The 19,420-nt window shown below is 36.7% G+C and overlaps 1 protein-coding gene across 1 annotated transcript in view; it reads right to left on the bottom strand.

Annotated features, from left to right (window-relative positions):
• The window catches only part of LOC122159475 (macrophage mannose receptor 1-like), a 57,523-nt gene that overhangs the window by 26,468 nt on the left and 11,635 nt on the right, over positions 1-19,420 (bottom strand). Inside the window, 17 exon segments of the mRNA XM_042817085.1 lie at positions 225-338; positions 996-1,157; positions 5,105-5,266; positions 5,755-5,871; positions 6,231-6,383; positions 7,484-7,649; positions 8,480-8,712; positions 10,024-10,114; positions 11,254-11,450; positions 12,046-12,160; positions 13,110-13,246; positions 14,342-14,442; positions 15,142-15,209; positions 16,057-16,232; positions 16,355-16,390; positions 17,577-17,721; positions 18,842-18,923. Coding sequence (XP_042673019.1) covers positions 225-338; positions 996-1,157; positions 5,105-5,266; positions 5,755-5,871; positions 6,231-6,383; positions 7,484-7,649; positions 8,480-8,712; positions 10,024-10,114; positions 11,254-11,450; positions 12,046-12,160; positions 13,110-13,246; positions 14,342-14,442; positions 15,142-15,209; positions 16,057-16,232; positions 16,355-16,390; positions 17,577-17,721; positions 18,842-18,923 — 2,255 coding nt within the window.

Genomic DNA, 19,420 nt, shown 5'->3' with positions numbered 1-19,420 from the left:
AACGTTATGGAAACATTCTGACCTCTGATTTGCAAGGTTAAACATCACTTCAAAAGAGACTCTCCATTCATAAATAAACTCTTTGCTTATGCGAGAAAATAAAAAGTCATTGGCTATTGTAAATTAACACAGGCTTCTCTGAAATAGAAGCAACTGAGGTAGCTTAATTCGTTGGTGTCTTATCAGAATCCATTCCAAGATTATAAAGTAAATGCAGTTCTTACCTGGAGCCCAGTTTAAATATCTGAAAGGACTGCCCCCAGCCCATTGCCATCCACTGTTGAAATTCAAAGTGTTCAATCCAATCCACAATGCAAGACTGAATTTTTTAATTAGCTCTAAATTAGAAAAGAAAGTCAGTGGTGCCTTCCTATTCTAATTATTAGCAAGCTCACGTAAAAGAAATAAAGTCAAAAGTAATTTACCTTTTTTGTTTAAACCTGCCCACAAATACTGCTTTTTACATTAATAAACAGATTTAAATAGTAAGATGTGTAAATGAATAATCGTAAAGATAGCAGAGATCTCCTATTGCTAGTAAAAATGGCAAATCATCTGATTTTACTATTTCAATAACAGTTTATTCATCATCTGTTCCCATTTATAACCCCCACATGGTTAATAGTAGTCCTTGAAGCACAGAGGAAAGAGGTAAATTTGAGGACCAGGCTTCAGTCCTGGTTGGAAATGAGCATACCAGTAGGTAAGGCAAGTGGAGGGAATCCTCCAACTGAAGCAGGCTGCAGACATGGCAGCCCTTACCTGGAATACAACAGTGGGATGGGGCGACTTTTCTCCCTGCACTGGTTCAGGAGCAATCACAAAGAAATACCAGCTAATGGAAAAGCTGCTCAGAGCACCTTCCTTGAGGCTCCTAGTGAACACCTCATCTTCTTCATTGAGCCAAGAGATAAGGTAGCCAACTGCATCCTCTAAAGCTCTGGAGCAGCGCAATTCCCCAGCATATTTGATGATCTTGTTTTCTATTCTTTTACCTCCTACATATTCTTGTTCATGTATCTCCGTGATGCTTAATAGTTCTGCATTTTGCTCCTGACAGCTTTTTCTTGCTTGATGCCATGTCAGAGCTGATTCTGAGTTTATTTGATAGCAAACACCAGTAGAAGCATCTTCTGTCCAAAATCTCTCTGTGTCATCTGAAAGAAGTGAAATGGAGTGCTACTGTTAGGGTATTAGCATCGCATCAGCTAAAAGAAAATGAAGTACGTAATGATGCAAAACCTGTAAGAATGCACAGCATCAGCCACACGTACAAGAGGTCATGGCCTTACACTGCACCAGGGAAGATTCAGTTGGATATCAGGAATTATTTTTTTTCTAAAAGAGCAGTGAGGCAGTGGCACAGGCTGCCCAGAGGGGTGGTGGAGTAACCACACCTGGAAGAGTTCAAGAGACATGTAGATGTGGCATTGAGGGATGTGGTTATTAGGCATGGTGGGGACAGGTTGATGGTTGGACTAAATTTTCTTAGTGGCCTTTTCCAACCTTAATGATTCTATGATCAAATCTAAAGCACCGGAAAGTTTGAAATTGGATCAATCATCCATTTAAAAATGTACTTTTTAAAAAATTTAAAACATCCTTTTAAATTTGTTTTTAAAATGAAGTGAGATGATAGCCAATATTACTCAGTACTTGTTTTTAATCCACAAAAGGGATAGTAATACTACATAAACCAGGCAAATCTGTATATTAAAAAAAAATAATTCCTGGATAAACTCAGAGGAAGAAAGCAAACATGCAGTTGAACTATGGGCCTGGAAACTCCGGGAAAAGAATTCCCTCTTAGTGCATCAGCCAGAGAAGTAGCTTGTTCAAAGTTGCTGAACCTGGCCTCTGGCAGCCCCAAGGAGCTATAAAATTGTCTGTGTAACACCAGTGTGCAGATCAGCTGCAATCTTTGCAGAACAACTCATAACGCCTTGTCAAACTGTTGCGCTGTTGGGAAAGCAGTTGGCAAGGAATGCAGAACAGATTGCAGACTGTGTCCAGCAGTGGGGGAATGCCAAGCATAGGTTTGTTACAAAGACGGGAGAGGAAGGTAATTTTTGCAGCAGCGTGTTATGGAGGCTGGTAGGAAGACACAAGAGCAAGATAGAAAAGTCGATGTTATAGGGAAACAAGAAGCAATAGTGTATAGCAGTATAAATGAGAATTGACCTACAGGAGGTATCTAAGGAATAAAGAGTAATTATAATTTTGGAAAGAAAAATAGCAGTCCAAAATCAGTCTGGTCATGACATGCACTTAAGTTGCACACCTAAGACATATAGGAAGGAGCCTTTTTCAGTTCTCTGGTCCATGAGGAAAAGCAGCCACCTGCAGCAGGTGAGTCAGGACCTGGCTGGGCTGAGCCAGGCTCCAGAGATTCTTCTTCCTTTCTCTCAGCAGAGAGGCAGCCCTCAGCTGCTGGGACTAATGTTCAGACAGATTATTTTCACTTATTCACTTGTACTCTGACAAGGATGTGCACACTGTAACTGATAACAAACCTCACTGATGGATTGATAAATTGTTTTCTCAGCAACATTTAATGAGGACTTAATAGAACTATTTATCAATCCGTTTTCCTACCTAAACTGAGAGGTCATACTATCATTTTAATTTTATTACTATTATATTTTTTTGCATCTAGAATTTTTAAATAAAAAAAATTGTAATAGCATGGTTTGAGCTTTAAATGTTTTGTTCAGAGTCTGGTATGTTAACCTTGTAGGAAAATCTGATTCTGCCCTGTACTGATAAGTTGTGGTTCCTGAAGACACAAAAACCCTGAGTAGATCTCGCACATTAAGGATCTTACTGCATTGTACTGTTCTGTGCAGCTCAGTAGGTTCACTTCATTATTCCATCTTTTTTTATTAAACAAACATAAAAACAATACAAAATGAAATAAAACAAAACAAAAAAGGCTGACCAAAAGGAATACAGGTCAGTCATCACTACAGCTAACATGAATATATGGCTCTAAAATTTCATCATTGCATTATGGAGACGATGGGGAGAGTAAATTGAGAGATCCCTATGCTACCCCACCTCTTATTGCCCTCATTTACAGTACCATCTAAATTAGCATTTTCACAGAAAGAAACACCAGTTTAAGTATCCTGCTCTTATTACCTTACTTTCCGTTAACATCTGCACATCTCTCCTCTTTCATTCTGTGAATTGGGAGCTACCAGGATAATGCGTTCTTCACATCATATATCTAGTCTGATTACAAATATAAAACAATCACTTTGTCCATTAAAACTGTAAATATGCTCAAGGGAAAAATATTTTCATACCTAATTTAACACAAAACCAGCAGGAAACTTACCCAGAGACTGTAATTGCAATGTACCACACACAAGGCAAAGGAAAACCAAGAACCTGGCAAGAATCATTGCAAATTTTCCTTTCATCCCTCAATCAAAATATTGTATAAAAGCCTTCTGAGTGAGGATAGTAACAGATCCTTCTCTCTGTCAAAGTGCTGATGTACACATGACATATCCTGTCATGTGACATTCCAAAATAACTCTAACGCACACTGGAAATATCACTCTCTTTGAAGATTAAGTTCCTTCCAAAATCAGCATCAGTTAAATTCAAAGTTGTAACAAAAATCGTGAAAAAAGTGATAAGTGAAATACTCAATCAACATGTAGTAGGGTCTAGAAACCAAAGTAGAATGTCATAGGAGGAACAACTGTCTTTGCTTTTATTTATAAATTGTTAGGAAAAATTAATGCATAAAATGGTTGACTTGATAGTTAAAAAGTACTAACAAAAGCTTGTTCAGAAAAAAAAGTTGCCGGACTTTAGTTAAAGTAGGAGCTCAGTAAATTGTTTAATAAGTTTGCAGTTGAGATTCAGCGAGAGCTTAGGGTCAGCATGCATACAAGAGCAACCCAGAAAAGCGAAGCTGACTGGTCACAAACAGTGTAAAAAAAAAAAAAAAAAAAAAAAGAAATTGACTTCACTGGGTAAAACCACATTTCGTGATTCTGTGTACATCTGAAACCACAAAACAAAATAGCACTGAGAGAGGGAAAGTACTTGGAGGACACAATTTCTGCTTGGTTCCCTCTTCTCCCTGAAGTGCCAGTCACACTCTTGACCAAGTGGGCCTTAGGTTGCCTCAAGTAAATGGATGCTTGTGAGATTTCAGCTCCACAGGGCTGAAGGGTGATGGAGGGAGATCAGTGCAGACACTGAGGCAGGCTAAAAGTTAACTGAGGAATTTATGCTGGCTACCATCATTTTGGGATCAATGTTCTCCATACTACATTTTGCTTGTGCCGGAGGCTAGACTCACGACTGTGCTAAATTGCTGGTTTTATTTATGCTAAAAAAAACTGGGTCCCACTGCCTAGAAAATAAGAAAGAGAAATGAACTTTATTGTTTCTTTTACTTTTCCACCATGCAGAATAGGCCCTACGCAGCCAAGAGAAGCAAAAGGCAAGCTCTCTTTAAGGCAGCTATATGTTTTACATCTCCACTTGGGAATACAAGAAAAAAGTGTTACTACATATTCCTCTTCCCCCAGAACATTTGACTGTCCACTATTGCCCAAAAGTTTTTCAGAAATTCTGATGAGACAGGCTCTGTAGTGACTTTCTATATATTTTCATATAATAGTGCTCATGATACTACTAGTGCAACACAACCAATGGATCTTTTCATATTCCTCAGGCATTTTTGTTTTTTGAAGTTGTTAAATCAGGCCCAATATTACAACACTTTTTGAAGTAGTATTTGAGTACAGCACACTTGAAAAGAAAACTTGAATATTCAGATGAATTCCTCCTTCCAAGAGTATAACAACTATGACAATACTTAAACCTTTTCTGGGAACTAAGTTTGCACAAGAATCTTCATTAGATATTAAAAATTTTCTGAAAGTCTCATTCTCAACCTAGAGCATACACAGAACGTTACCATATTTCCATATGAGAGCAGACATTGCTGCTAAAATAATCACAAATATCTGGAAAAGTGGGATATGTCAAATCAAACCACCAGAAATAACTTCCAGACTTGTGATATAGAAGTATGCAAGCTAGTAGTAAAGTGACGGGCTCTATTTCTAGCACTTACCTTTGGGTTTCTTACAGATAAATCCTTTTTCAGAAAAGCAATCAGCATTGTCCCAGTAACCAGAATGTGCAGTCATTTCCACACAGTGGTGCTCCTCATCAGACGCTTTCTAATCCCAGTTGACAAAGTCCATTGCAGCATTATCCAACCACAACCACTTCTCTAAAGAGAAATATATATACTAATAAATTTTAAAATGTACCACACAAATGTTTTAATACCACAGAAAATTACTTCAAAAATGTCACATTTTTCAGGAGGAGACATTGTCATTTTTTCTTACTGGAAGATCATTGAAGAAAGGTAGGAATGCTACAATAAAACTGCAGAAAATTACTACAGAGATAATTGTATTTCATTAATTGGAATCCAGAATGGCTATAGACAATGAGAAATGCCAGAGTAGAAAAGAATTCCTTAAAATTACAATTGGAAAAAAAAAAAAAAAAAAAAACATTTGAGTTCTGAAAATTGTTAAAGTTGTCTATATTTCAAAAGTAGCACCACAGAATTAAATATCAAAATAGAGAGACTGCTAGAATTCAAGCACCATCCATTATGAGTTCACGTTTCTGAAACAGACTTCATAAAAAGGCAACATAGATAAAAATGCCTTGCAAATAAATTAAACATTGAAAGTAAGGTATTACCATCCATATTTCTGTAAAGACCTATCCAGAAGCCTCCTACTTTGTTTCCAAGTAGCTGTATTGTATGGATCAGAAAGTCAGATTCATCCGCATTTTCTACTGAAACCAGTGTAGCACCTGAAAAGCATTAACAAGCAAATGACCACAATATAGGCAAACAACCACTGGAATGATCTCCTCTTCTAAGGCTGTAAAAATGATAACTTTTGAAAGTTTTATGCATGCTGGCTTCACCCATTTCTTCTCCAGAAGTTGTACTTACTCCTTATGTGTCCCTTGCAATTTGGGGCAGTGTGTGATTCAGTGATTTTTATGAGGACAGCACCCCTGTTGGTGGTAGCCATGGTTCCCCATCACTGCCTCAATTTAAATAAATATTTTTTATGTTATTCTAAAATCAATGTTTTTACATTTCTGTGTAGAATTTGTAGAAGTCCTTAGTAAAGATCACGTCAGTTGACAAAGAAGTCTCTTACCTAAATGAGTGCACTTGAGAGAGGCCTGGGCCCACCCTGTTGCTGCTGATGCCTCGATATAGTAGCAGTGCCCATGGTAAGGGATCCAGGCTTGCAGGTCAGCTGCTTCAGGGCATTCACCAGACAGCTGAACAGGCTCAGTTGGAGCTACAACTAAAGAAGACTGAAATTGGTCGGAAGGTCTGAAATTGTTATTGCACTGTGAGCAACACATGAAGTGGGGTATGCGAATAAATGGAGCACAGTTCATATCAGCAAGCGTTAACTACCTCAAACTCTACTCTTGACTATTCCTCTATGCCCCAGCTCAGACAACAAGGAGATCTAGGCATTCAGAATTGTGAAACATCTACTCTCCAGCCACATTCCCTAAGATATGGAAGCAAATCACATCCTATAATGCCTATCTGGCTTGGCAGCATTGTGAAGAAAAGAAACCCTGAGCGATGAGGATTCATATCTTAAATTTGCATTCTCACATTACAGCAAGTTGTTGTAAGTTAACAAACTGTCAATATCACAGTCCCATATTTTATGGTTTCTGCAGTCACTTTATACAAATGAGCCATCAGTTTAGCATGTCACTGAAAAATCAGTTTATTTATCATGTGTATAACTCACTTCTGTTGGTTCTTGCACTGCATATGAAGACCAAAGGTATGTCTAGAAAGTTTAACTCAGTAGTCCCTTTCAGGTGTGTTTAAGCCTGTCTTGAGTCTTACATATGGAAGAGACTATATTGTGTAACTTCAAAGTCAAGCCTCCTTAATCAAGGAAGGAAACAACATGCTTCTGCAAAACCTACAAATAAACATAACTCTGGAATACCTCTACCAGTAGTTAAACTATCATTCCCATTCCCAAGGCTCTTATGCCTAGATCAGAACTGCTTTAGCTGTAACAATAGCAAATGGAAGTAAAATTCTTGCTAGCATTTTTGGCTGTCAATGTGACAACAGAGCATGAACTTATCCAGGTGTTGCTGTCCACGCAGGTGGTGCAAGCTCCAGCACTTACTTTATCCATATTTCTATCCATAGCCATATCCATTTATACAAAAGGCTTTCATGTGCCATAGGCTTTAGCTCATATATCATCTAGTAGAAAACTTGCAGATTCTGCATGGAGGTAGACAGTATTTTGAAATTTACCGTTATGAGGATTTTAACCTAAGCCATAACAAAGCCTCTAGGTTTCGGCAAAGTAGTGGAATTAAGAATGTGTCTTTTGAATGATTACATTCACTTACTCACCATTTGATTTCTTACAAACTGAGAAGTATGTTTCTTTGCAAGGCGCTGTTTTCCAAGTACCATCAAGGTCTAGATAGACACAAGCATTTTTCTTCTTTGGCTCCTCTGCTGCCCACTTAGTGAATCTGGTTTTCCAGTTATCAGTCCATTTGTAATAGCTCCTAGTCTGAAAACAGTTAAGCTTTGATAATAAAGTTGTGTGGTGTTTATAGCAGACAAAGCTCAAGCACACAACATTCCATTTTTATTTGAGATTTTCAATAAAAAAGCAAACAGGTGCTGCTCTGTTGTTTTAAACACTATTCACAGTACCAATGTCACTGGAAGCTGTAGTTACATAAGAACTAAGAATGAATCTTATTCAATGATGCGTTACTGTCAATAGGATTTTTTGAAATTAAAACAATTTTATAAAACATGGTAAGAAACTCCTATAAATCAATCTTAAATTATTTACCTATATAAGAGAAGCAATTACAATGAACTCGCCCCTGGTATTCTGCTTTAAATTTAGACTGAGCAATTTGGTGAGTAAAGATTACTTGATATTTAACAGCCAAGATCTTCTACAAAATCTCTCTCTAATACTCATAGCAACCACTGTGATATAAACAAAAGTTACAAGTAGCCCTATATAAGGCAGAGAGCTACAATGGCTTTCAGAACAGCTAATGGCTTCTGCATAGTAGCTAAACTTGGTTTGTGACACTCAGACTGTAACATTATTTCTGTTACCATTTCTTTTATCATTTCTGGAGCTTTCTCTTTGTATTAGTTCCAACCTGCTCAACCTCTTTTGTGATTTCTTTCCACTGGACTTGGTGCATGAAAGCCTATAATAAGTTTTCATAGGGCCATTAGAAATTCATGTACACACACGGTGTAACCACCAACAGGATGGTTATTTCAGAATTGCTGTAAGCTGAGCATCCAACAGAAACAAAAGAAGCAGAAGAGTTCACTGATCACCTAACCCCACATCTGTCCAACACTTACAATATTGCTGTTAAGGCCAATCCATACAGGTTTTCCATATTTCTGTATCTGGATCCAAAGGAATGAATGGATGTAGGCATCTAAAATGCTTGCAAGTTCTGCATGTTGCTCCTGGCAGTTTCTTCTGGCCTCTTCCCAGTGCATTTTAGATGAGACAATTAGATAGCTGCTATCACCATAGTGGACAAAGTCAGAAGATGGATTTGTTGACGGTAAGTTAAATAGTGCAGTAACTACTGAACAAAAATAGGATGCATGAATTTAAAACAGACCACTGGTAGCCAGCATAGAAGAAATTAAAAAAAAAAAAAAAAAAAAAGGTTCAAAATAACCATAAATTAAATTATTCATTTAAGTTCCTGAACAATACGTAAAATAAAACCAAATAAACAACAAAAAAAAAACTTTGTAAAACAAAAGCTAAATTTGCTAATGTAAAAAACAGACTAAAATCCTGGGTGCCGTGAACTAGACAGTATACTTGCTGGCTGCCAGACTAGTGTAGAAATTTCCCTTATAAATTGAGTATTTGTGTTCCCGTAATTCAAAATATTTTGACTACATCTGGATATCTGAATACACACTTATTTCAGGTCACTGGTAGGAGAGGGTTTGGGGATGGCTTTTAAGACATTTACTGTTGTTCTCTGTTAGCACAACTTGAGATACTTTATGTTAACAGATCACTGTTGACTAAGTCATTAGCCTGTCTATTAGGGCTGTGTGAATGTTGTCTGCACGGCTGAGTGAAACAGTGTTTATTTCTGCCCTGTGAAATAAAATGAGACAAAAATGCCTTCTTGAAACTCTGTTTGCTGTGTAGGGAGATGGGGTTCATACAAACAAGTTAGCTGTGCTGAGAGCAAGCAGGCTGTAGCAGTTGACTGAAGAGAGGACAGGTTTTTTTTAGGTTTTTTTTTTTTTGGCAGTGGTGTGATAAAGGTGAGGCAAAACTGTTTCGTTATCTGTGCTTTTGCTCCATTCCCATTGCATATCTGGGCTACAATGATTTGTGTAACTACAATTCTATAGCAGGAAAACAAACATACATTTCTTGTTTTGACATAAAAATATTCTTTGAAGATGAAGACACCACCAAGAGACAGTACATTTTATTAGAGTTCCTACAACATTGGGCAGAATAGTTTCAGTAGAAGAGGACTATATCTTCTTAGATACAGCCAGGAGTAACAGGGATATCACTGCAAGTCTCACTGCAAGTCCCTCATTTTACTCTGCGCTTTAAGAGTATGTCTAAGCATCTTCTATTTCACTAAGAAGAAATATTTTCATGTATTATTCTCTAGCATTATTCATGATTTAGGTACAAAATCCTAATTAAGACAGTGCTTCCTCTCCAATAATTTCTGCGGAACAAATTAGAAAAAAGTTTTGTCTTAAGACAAGGAGCTCTTAAAATCTGAGAGATTCAAAATGACATTCAGAGCTAGAAAAAGTGATAACAGTTTGCAGTGAATTTTATATTGTTCTTATATAACCAAGATACTTAACCTATTTAGGAGACTGGGTAAAGCAGAACTCACATGAATTCATTTGGCAGATGTAGCCTCTCTCATTGTCACAGCTATCGTCTCTCCATTTGCCATCTAATTTTGTCATGAAAACACAGTCTGTCTGAAAAAGAGGGCAATGTAAACAGTCATCAGAAAAGGCAAACAGTATACAGTGAGATGAAAATCCCATGCTCCTAGTGCAAGCCTTGTGATGGAGAGGAGAAGAGCTTACTGAGCACCTATGTCACTGGATCAGTTTGAAAAGATTCCTGACAAATGATCTGTCCTGATATTTATTAGTGACCCATTTGAACCAGACTCTCAGTGATGCCAAAATCTAGAAGAAAAGTCTATAAAAATAAGACCATCATTCCATTCTTCTCAATTTTGATTATTATTATTATTATTTAGATTTACTTCTGAGAATTTACACGTATGAAGAAACATATATGAACTATTATTAAAAGCACTGCTCTGGATTTATCATATGTTGATTATCTTGCAGAAAGCATGCACTCTCTATCAGTTTTTGTAGCCTAAAGATATCACTATCAGATGTCTTCAGGAGCAACAAAAATTTCCCTTTACTTCCTTATTTTTAATTACTTCAACATTTCCTCTAGATGGTTCCCCTTCAGGATTGTTCTTGCCCAACTTTTTGTATTTTATCTGAATTTATTTGCTATGCTGACTTGAATGAGTTTTAATCATAAACAAGCTGACTGATGGCACATGTTAAGAGTCTCCAGTGACCACCAGCTGCCTAATATTTCTGCAGAAACTCCTTCAGAAAAGAGATTTAACTTCAACAGAACAAATGCCCTTTAGTTGAAGATATCCTTCTATACCATCAGAAACTAGTAAAACAAGTTGAAATCACATTAACCAGGAAATGGGAAATACACATGGACAAGTTAGTTTTGGACCTTAATTTTGTTTTTTTTTAAATAACTTTTCTGTATTTTGTGTTGCAACTTTAATGCTAGTGGTGGTGCAGTTTTGAAGGGAACTGATGTAATTTTTTTGTTTGTTTCTACTTTTTTTTTTTTAATTGTTATTTTGCAATAGCTCAGACCTTTTGTCCTTCTGAATCTCTGCCAAATATTTTTGGTAAATTTGGAATATCTATTCAGGTGCTTTACTAAAGTCCATTCTGCTGGCTGAAGGACCTGTTTCAACATTTTGTTATTTTCTGTAACTTTCCTTTTAAGAAAATCATCTGGTTGCCTAAGATATAGAGGCTGATTATATTTTCCACACCTCCACAGTGTTATCATCCAGCAATTCGAACTCATAAAAGTCGAAGAAGCTTTGCTTGGTTTCTGGTGCACCTTCAATCCAATTGGTATAGGAAACGGTGCTCCCATCTGCCCAAAGAAACGTAGACTCTCTGTTGATATCGTTCATCCCAATCCAAACTTTGGTTGTAGCATCCTTTAAATGATAGTAGACAAAAGCTAGAGGGAAGCAAAAACTTCTTATTAAGGAAAGTTCATAATGACTCATCCAAACCAGGAAGAAATGTGGACAAGCCCAGAACAGCAGCCAAATTAGAAGGATAACATTTCCCTATACAGAGCACATCATCTTTTAACTAAGTGCTTAGAAAATCATCTCTGAAACATATGTTAAACAAGCAGTAAGGCTGGGAAAAGCAGCCAAAGAAAAAATTCTGGAGCAAGTTAGAAAATGTCCCTTTCCTTACACTGTATGCATATGTAGCAAATCAGAAAAATAGTATTGACAGTGAGAGAAAAAAAATAGTTTTTTGTAAGTCTCAGGAATTTGGACAACCTCACTCAAAACAGACTGGAAGTTTCTCAAAAACCAGGTAATGGAAAGAATTAGAAACACACATGTTATTTCTTACATGTAATATGATTTAGCAAATGTTTCACACTTCAGAATTAAAACCAAACATAAGCTGACCTGGTAGATAAGCCATTCTCAGCAGATAATTTTGTGATATGTATTCAAGAGTTTAGCACTTTCCTTAGTAGGATATTGATATTTTTGAGAGGTTACATGTTTCAGGAGAGCCTGTATATGTACCTTGCACTTGCTGATTTGGTATAGAAGCCAGGTTTCCTCCCAGATGAATACAAACTTCTCGTGCATCATGCCACGCCAGCTTTCTTGTTGTATTGGAGGCAAATATTTTGAAACACTGGGGGAAGTGGGAAAAAAGCAACCATTCATTCAAAGTAATGGGGATGGAAACTGTTGATTGTAAATACTATCAATTAGCTATAGGATGCACAGTTCTCTAGAAAAATAATGGTGCTAGAATAATTGACACATTTCAAGAGTAGTAAGTCAGTGATGTGCAAGGTCTTTAAGCTTGCATGTCCCTTCTTTGCACAAGGTGTAATACAGGAACTGAGTTACTCATAACAATGTGAGGTATATAATCCTGCTATACATTTCCTTCCGCCTGCCCTCTGCTGTGAGAGAAAGATCATTTAAGTTCAGTGGCTTTGGGTAATATAGTTGCAGAAAGTGATTGCCACTGCTCCTTGTCGGGCTTCCAGTGACTGTGACAATGACTGCTCATTGTGCAAAACTGTGTGAAATGCTATTTGCCATCTTCACCTAACATTCTTGGGATGCAATTGCAGTGCAGAGTATGTACATCAAGCAAAACAGCTTTCAACTCCAATTGGTACAAATACTTTTGTCACAGCAGTGAGGACTTCCAGACCAAGACTGTATGTAAAATCATGCTCAAAACAATTTCAGTTTGGGATCATATGTCTGAACTGAAAGTGTTGGGAACTCTTATACAAGCAAGCAGATTTGCTCAAATGAATTCTTTCTAAATCATTCCACTTGAAGGGCTTTTTTTCCAAGTCCAATCATTAAAAATTTCACTTTGCAACATAAATACATAACACAGGAGAGAAACAGAAGTATTATGCAGTAACAATATACTGTGTTTGTCTATGAAGTTAGATGTCTATAGTTACCTTCAGAGAAGTCTTGGTATATAGTCAGCATACATTGACTGGATAATTACTTCTTTATTTCATAATAACAAGAGCATACTTTTATGATTACAGTTCTTTTTTTTAGTCCTGTTGCCATATGGAATTCACTTAAGATACTTATTGACATACCTTGTTGTTAAAGAGAAGCCAACTTTCTGGACATCCTCCAGGAGGAAGTGGAGAAGCAAGTGTTGAATTAATAGAACTATTATGTCTTTCACATACAAATCTACTTGTGACACCACAGTTTACATCATTCCACAAGCCTAAAAATAGATTGAATAAACAAGTTGTTATAGCATTTGTAAAAATCTCATCCTATTTTGCATAACAGTGTAATCTCTACTTTTCAGACCTTCAGAATGAGTAAAAGAGACTCATACTGCATTTATGAACTTAAATATTGCTTACAAAAGAAAGATGTTTATGTGCTTTAGCTACTCAGCACCATTAGTTTGTGAGCTCCTTGCTCTGCAATTGCAAAAAGAACAAAAGACAGGAAAAAAAAGAGCAAATGCCCTGGCTGCTGATTAACTTCATTCTGATTTCACGTTAAGTTGTCAAAGTAGTAGAATTACAGGAGTCAGAGGATGAGAAAAAATATAAACATCTTATGATTTATTTTTTTTAAATCAGAACACAATGTACTCTCTTTATATTTCAGTCTGCAGTTTTATCTGAGAGCAAACGATGGCAGCTTTGAATGAGCCAGTTAAAGCTCTCATAGTAGCACAGCTGTAGCTCCTTGTGTTTAATTTGAACTGCTTGATCCTGCTGTTCCTCCTCTTCCAGGGCTCTCCACAGTGCCCATACCTGTTTATGATTTGTTCAGGCCATGGCATCATTACATTGCAGGGAGCAGAGATAATGCAACATAAAGAAAACATGCAAAATGCATGAGATAGAACATTCCAGATCAATCTGAGAGCATAACATAGTGTTCAAACATTATAAAATGTTTGTCATCTATCTTCTTACTGGCTTGTACCTTAAACTCCCATTATTTTGCAGCTAAGTCATAAATACTTTCTTAAGTACACAGGAGTGAAGATAGGCTCCACTCATCCATCAGTTTTTTACTCGGAGAAGTAGTGCAGAGCACTGTAATATGCAATGCCAATCTCTTGAACCCAGAGAGGTATCTGCATTAAATTACACATGGGACTAAAGTCTCCCCATACTGAATACTCTTCTATAGCTGGAGCTTATGTCAGTCATTGTATCTTGTTGGCTTGTCCCTCTTAAAGAACTGCAGCAAATAGCAGTAAGATTGTATGGCCACTAACAGCAGAAGTTTGTCAGAATCAAATATAATCCAAAAGGAGAGAAGTTAAGTCTAACAGTTTAATCTTATTATCTACCTTGCTTTGAAAACATTACCACACAGTGTTCCTCATTATTTGCAAAGTTAGGCTCATTAGGAGCCCAGGCCACATATGTTACTGGAGTCCCATCTATCCAGCTTAAAGAAAAGATACACAAATAATTATTAATTAATACTTTTTCAGTTATTAAATAAGAATCCTAATGAACATTTCACAAAGAAGACAAAGTCCATAAGCATTTATAGGAACTGGCAAAAACTGTTACAGATTTTTTTCTCTTTGATTTTCAAATCAAATTTAATTATTCAAATTTGAAGAAATTTGGGTAAACTATTGCTGGTTGCAGTACAGAAAAAGAAAATATCGAGAATATTTTCCATTGGCAGGCAGGAGTGGTCAACCATCATCTAATATCAGAAACTAATATTCAGTTAGCCATAATAAGCAATGCAGAGGATATTAGAAGTTTAATTTGTCTTAATTTCTTCACACTGAATCATCTACTTAGTATTACATTCTTTAATCTGAGTATTCTTGATGTTTCTGTAGATGCAAAAAATACCTCCAGTTCATGGGGCCAATCTTTGAAACAGAAAGCATAAGAGCACAGCTGCCAAGTTTTCCTTTCGGCATATATTGACTCAAGAAAAAATGCTCTTTCCATTTTTCTTTTTGAGGAAAACTACTGGAAATCAGTCTGTTCTAGGATTATTTGCTTCTGCTTTGTACTTGTTAAACATACAACCACCTTCAGTCCTTGTCCTTGATAACCACATTTAGTACCTCTGACTACATTCTTTTTTTTATTAACAGACGATATGATTATCTTAACTTACCTAAATGTTTTATCCAGACTAATTTTTAAACCAATGAAGTATTGTTCTGACTCTGTCCTGTATTTATCCTAAAACAGAAAGAAACTATTTTAAGGACTTGGGTGTCTAGTGAACAAAAAGCTGGACATGAGCTAGCAGTGTGCATGCGCAGCCCAAAATGCCAATAGTATCCTCAGCTGCATCAACAGAGAGATGGGCAGCAGAGCAAGGGAGGTGATCACCCCCTCTACTCCGCTCTTGTGAGGCCTCATCTGGAGTACAAGAAGGGTATTGCAACAGATACAGAGGAGGCCACAAAGATGCTCTGAGGGCTGGAACACCATTCCTATGAAAAAGGTTTAAGTGAGCTGGGCTTGTTTAGCTTGGAGAAGTCTTCAGGGAGACCTCATTGCAGCCTTCCACAGTACTTTAACCAAGCTTATAAGCAGGAGAGAGATTGATATTTTACATGGTCTAGTAGTGTTAGAACATGAGGGGATAGCTTTAAAAGAATAGAAGGGAGATATTTAGATTAGATATTAGGAAGAAATTAATTACTCAGAGAGCAATAAGGCACTGGCACAGCTGCCCAGAGAAGCTATGAATACTCCATTCCTGGAATGTTTGAGGGCAGGGTGGATGGGGCCCTGGGCCTGATCTATGGGTGGCAGCCTTGCCCATGGCAGAGGGTTGGGACAAAATGATCTTTAAGATGATTTCCAACTTGAACCAAATTTCAAAAAAAATTCTTTGATGTAAAAAAAGTAGAAAAGCACATGCCAAGTGGGAGAAAACAAATCACACAGAACAAAAAATAGCATATTGTTGGGGATTTCATTGGTCTCAGTTACATTTAATTGGTGAAAATACCGTTAGCTCTATTTCTAAGATAATTCAAGGTTGTCAAAATTATTTCTACACTGTATTGGTTCTTACATTTTTTATCAGAGCTCTCTGTATGAACCTTCTTTCACTATTGCTACTAATTACAGCAAGATCTGCAGAATTCATCCTGCAAAACTCTCGGGCTTCTTCCATGGAAACTTGTTCTTTGCTGATGTAGTACAGCTTATCTTTGTACATGACCCATCCATCCGCAGTGATTTTATACTCTGGAAGACAAGTAAGGTAGACTTAAGTTCTTCATTTGTAGGACATAAAAATTCATTTGTGAGTAACAATTTTGATTTTCAAAAGTGATGAAAAAAATGAATAAATGCATGCAAAAACCTACCATATGTATCAATTGGTTCAGGTTTTGGCATCACTCCTGCAAAACAACAGAACAGAAGCTATAATGTGGCATGGTTTCTGTGAGTGACTGCAAGGAACCAAGCAAGAATAAAGCAGACTTCTGCACTCCTTTGCCATTGACTAGGAAAGAAGCAGGCTTAGCCACAAATTTCAACTATGCATTATGAGAAATACATGGTCTTATAATTATATATCATAAGCTGCACTTCATTTCAGCAAAGTCATAGATGGATTGCTTACCTGTTGAGATCAGCATTAATTAAAACAGTCTCCTGAGCTATGAAGCACAGTAGATTTATCTGAAACATTTTAAGCTTTAGTTTTATATTCTCTTTACTGATGCCCCACTAAATGTACCATTTTCTTGATGGTAAAATTTTCCAGAGGGGTCTTCTCATAAATAGGATGAAAATTAACTCCAGATTTACTTTATCTAATACTCTCTTAATCATAAATATTCATAGGCAAAAGGAAATACAACTGTATATACTAAGAGCAAATTTGTTCTGCCTCAGATGGAAAAATAAATGCCACTGCTTTGAACAATTTCTTTTCCAAAAGCTGATGTTTGTTTTCTTCATAATTGTAGAGGAGAACATGGAGTACTGTTTCTGGACCTGTTTTGTCAATTTTCCTTAACTGTATTGCTATAGCTATGATTAGCTTCAGCAACAAGTGCCAAACACACCAACTGTGATCCCGAACACTTTTCTTTTACTAAGTGACTCTAGCACAAACTTTTCTAATGGAGCTTTCCCTTAGGAAAGCCATCTCCTGTTACCTCTTCTAGAGGCCTATAACTAGCAGTAAATCCAGCCAGATCTCAAAAAAAAATACCTTTGTACCAAACATTTTTTAGATTTGTTTCTGGCTTTATCCATGATCAGTGCTGTAACGAAGGTGGAACTCCTTACTTCCAACATCAAAAGCACACGAACAAAAAATTATTTTACAAAATATTTGCAATCTATGAAGCACCATTATTTATATACCATTATTTACATGAAGAAATTAATTCATTTATTCTTATCATCTGTCATTGAAAAATCCTGGCCTGCATTATGTTATCTAATTTTCTTGACATGCATTTGGAAACAGTATCGTTTTCAAAATTTTGTATCTTTCTCCAGCAAATTAGATCAGAAAGCAAATACTTTAAAAAGTTATTTAAGCTTCCTGATTAAAGAGAATAATAAATCTACCTTTTTTAATTTGACAAACCCAGCCATGCTCCTCTTCACATACTGAAAGAAGCCATTGCCCAGAAAATGTTTTACCGTTGATTACACCACAGAACTTGTGTCCTCCTGAACTTCTTGGATGATCACTCCAGTCTGTGTACCTAACCTATGAAAGAAATAATCTTTTGCTCTGTTTCAGCAGTTATACTATCCACTGGCAAAAAGAAACAAAGATTCTGTGTCTTATTAAGAGTACAAATATAGAAAAAGAAATAGGTGTAAATATTTTTACAATGGGGCAATGTCAGTAATTTGGAGATCAGGTTGTCTTGCCGTGGAGGACTTTTCTTCTTGCTCATATCTCAAGCACTAGACACAGTCAGAATAAAAATGGGCAAATGCACTGCTGCTAATAAACTTCATCTAGCTGAAGAATTCACCCCAACCCACTCTCACTGTTCCTACATAGGCATTGTAGTTTTCACTGCGTTGATTGTGACCTGGTTCAAAATGATACTGTGCAACAGCCATCTGGTAGCAGTGACCATAACATTCTTCAATTCAATTCTCACTGTTTCCTCTCTCTCAGTTAATGAGGACAGGAACATGGCTTCTGGGAGGGAAGCCATGTCTTACAAATCTGGTGAAGTTTGCTCTGAAGGAAGTGTCATCCAAACAGGAAGGAAGAACTGTTTGATAAAAGTTACTTGGGATTTTGAACAAAGTTCTCTTTCCAAAAACTTTAAACTAAGGCATTACAAGAGGAAAGGTCCTTGCATGGATCAAAAAATAGGAAATAGAGTATAAGAGCATTTGGAGATAATAAAAAGTGGAATTCTGTAGGAACATCATGTAGGAATACAGATCTCAGCTCTGTTTCTGAAAGACCCTGATCCTCTGCTTACTGAAAAATGCAGGAGGATACTGAGAAATACATCTGTTGCATGCTTAGCTCTTTATATATTTCTGGCCAAAGAATGGATACAAGATCCGGTATGACCAAGTTTCATGTTGTGATGCTATGTGTTCATACTACATTTTTGGAAAAGAAAATATACTGGAAGACTGCGCAGAAAGCTGCAGGCCATAGTGAGATGCAGATTACTTCCATGTGTTCAAATGTGTTGCAGTGATTTTACTGATGGTAATAAAGGTTAACAGCCATATAAACATTTGCAGGATTAGCATTCTCTTTGAAGAGGAGAACAGTAAAAAGTCAAAAAGCACATGTACAAACCCCAGCACATCTTAACCAAATAAATCTGATGAAAAATTGAAGTACTTACAGGAGAGCCATCACTCCAGGCAAATCCTTCATCTGGATTCAAGGAAAATATACCAAGCCAAACTGTTTCAAAACTACAGTATCTGACTCAAACACAAATTATAAAACAGAACAGTTTGTAAACACTAATGCAAACAACATCCAGGAACACATTAAAATTTCTGAAGCATTTTCCAAAGTGCAGTGAAGTAGTATTAATTATCCTATCAGCTTTGGTGAAGGCTATACTTATGTATATGTTCTCCATAGAAATATCTAATATTTTTCTCCCTGTTACCTGCCTTACCAGCATCTATGACACAATCTCCCTGCAGTTTACAAATGCTTATTATACTCACTGGGATTCACAGTTTGAATGTGCTGATGCAACAGATGTAATTGACAGTGCACTAGCCCTGCATTCACAACTTATACAAACACTGTTGTATTAACTTAGAAATGTAACTGAAGCTTTTAAAAACATTAGTAATCGTTACATACTTTCGACAAGGGATGCTTCTTGAACAAAGCAAGATAACAGAATTATAAAATCATTTAGGTTGGTAAAGAACTTAAAGAATATCAAGTCCCTAACTAATCA

This window comes from Centrocercus urophasianus, unplaced genomic scaffold (assembly GCF_019232065.1).
Source record: "Centrocercus urophasianus isolate 14NV4802_14NV808 unplaced genomic scaffold, USGS_Curo_1.0 seq_16, whole genome shotgun sequence".
Classification (NCBI taxonomy): Eukaryota; Metazoa; Chordata; class Aves; order Galliformes; family Phasianidae; genus Centrocercus; species Centrocercus urophasianus.
Note: the sequence above shows the minus strand (reverse complement) of the source record. Positions and strands in the feature narration are given on the sequence as shown.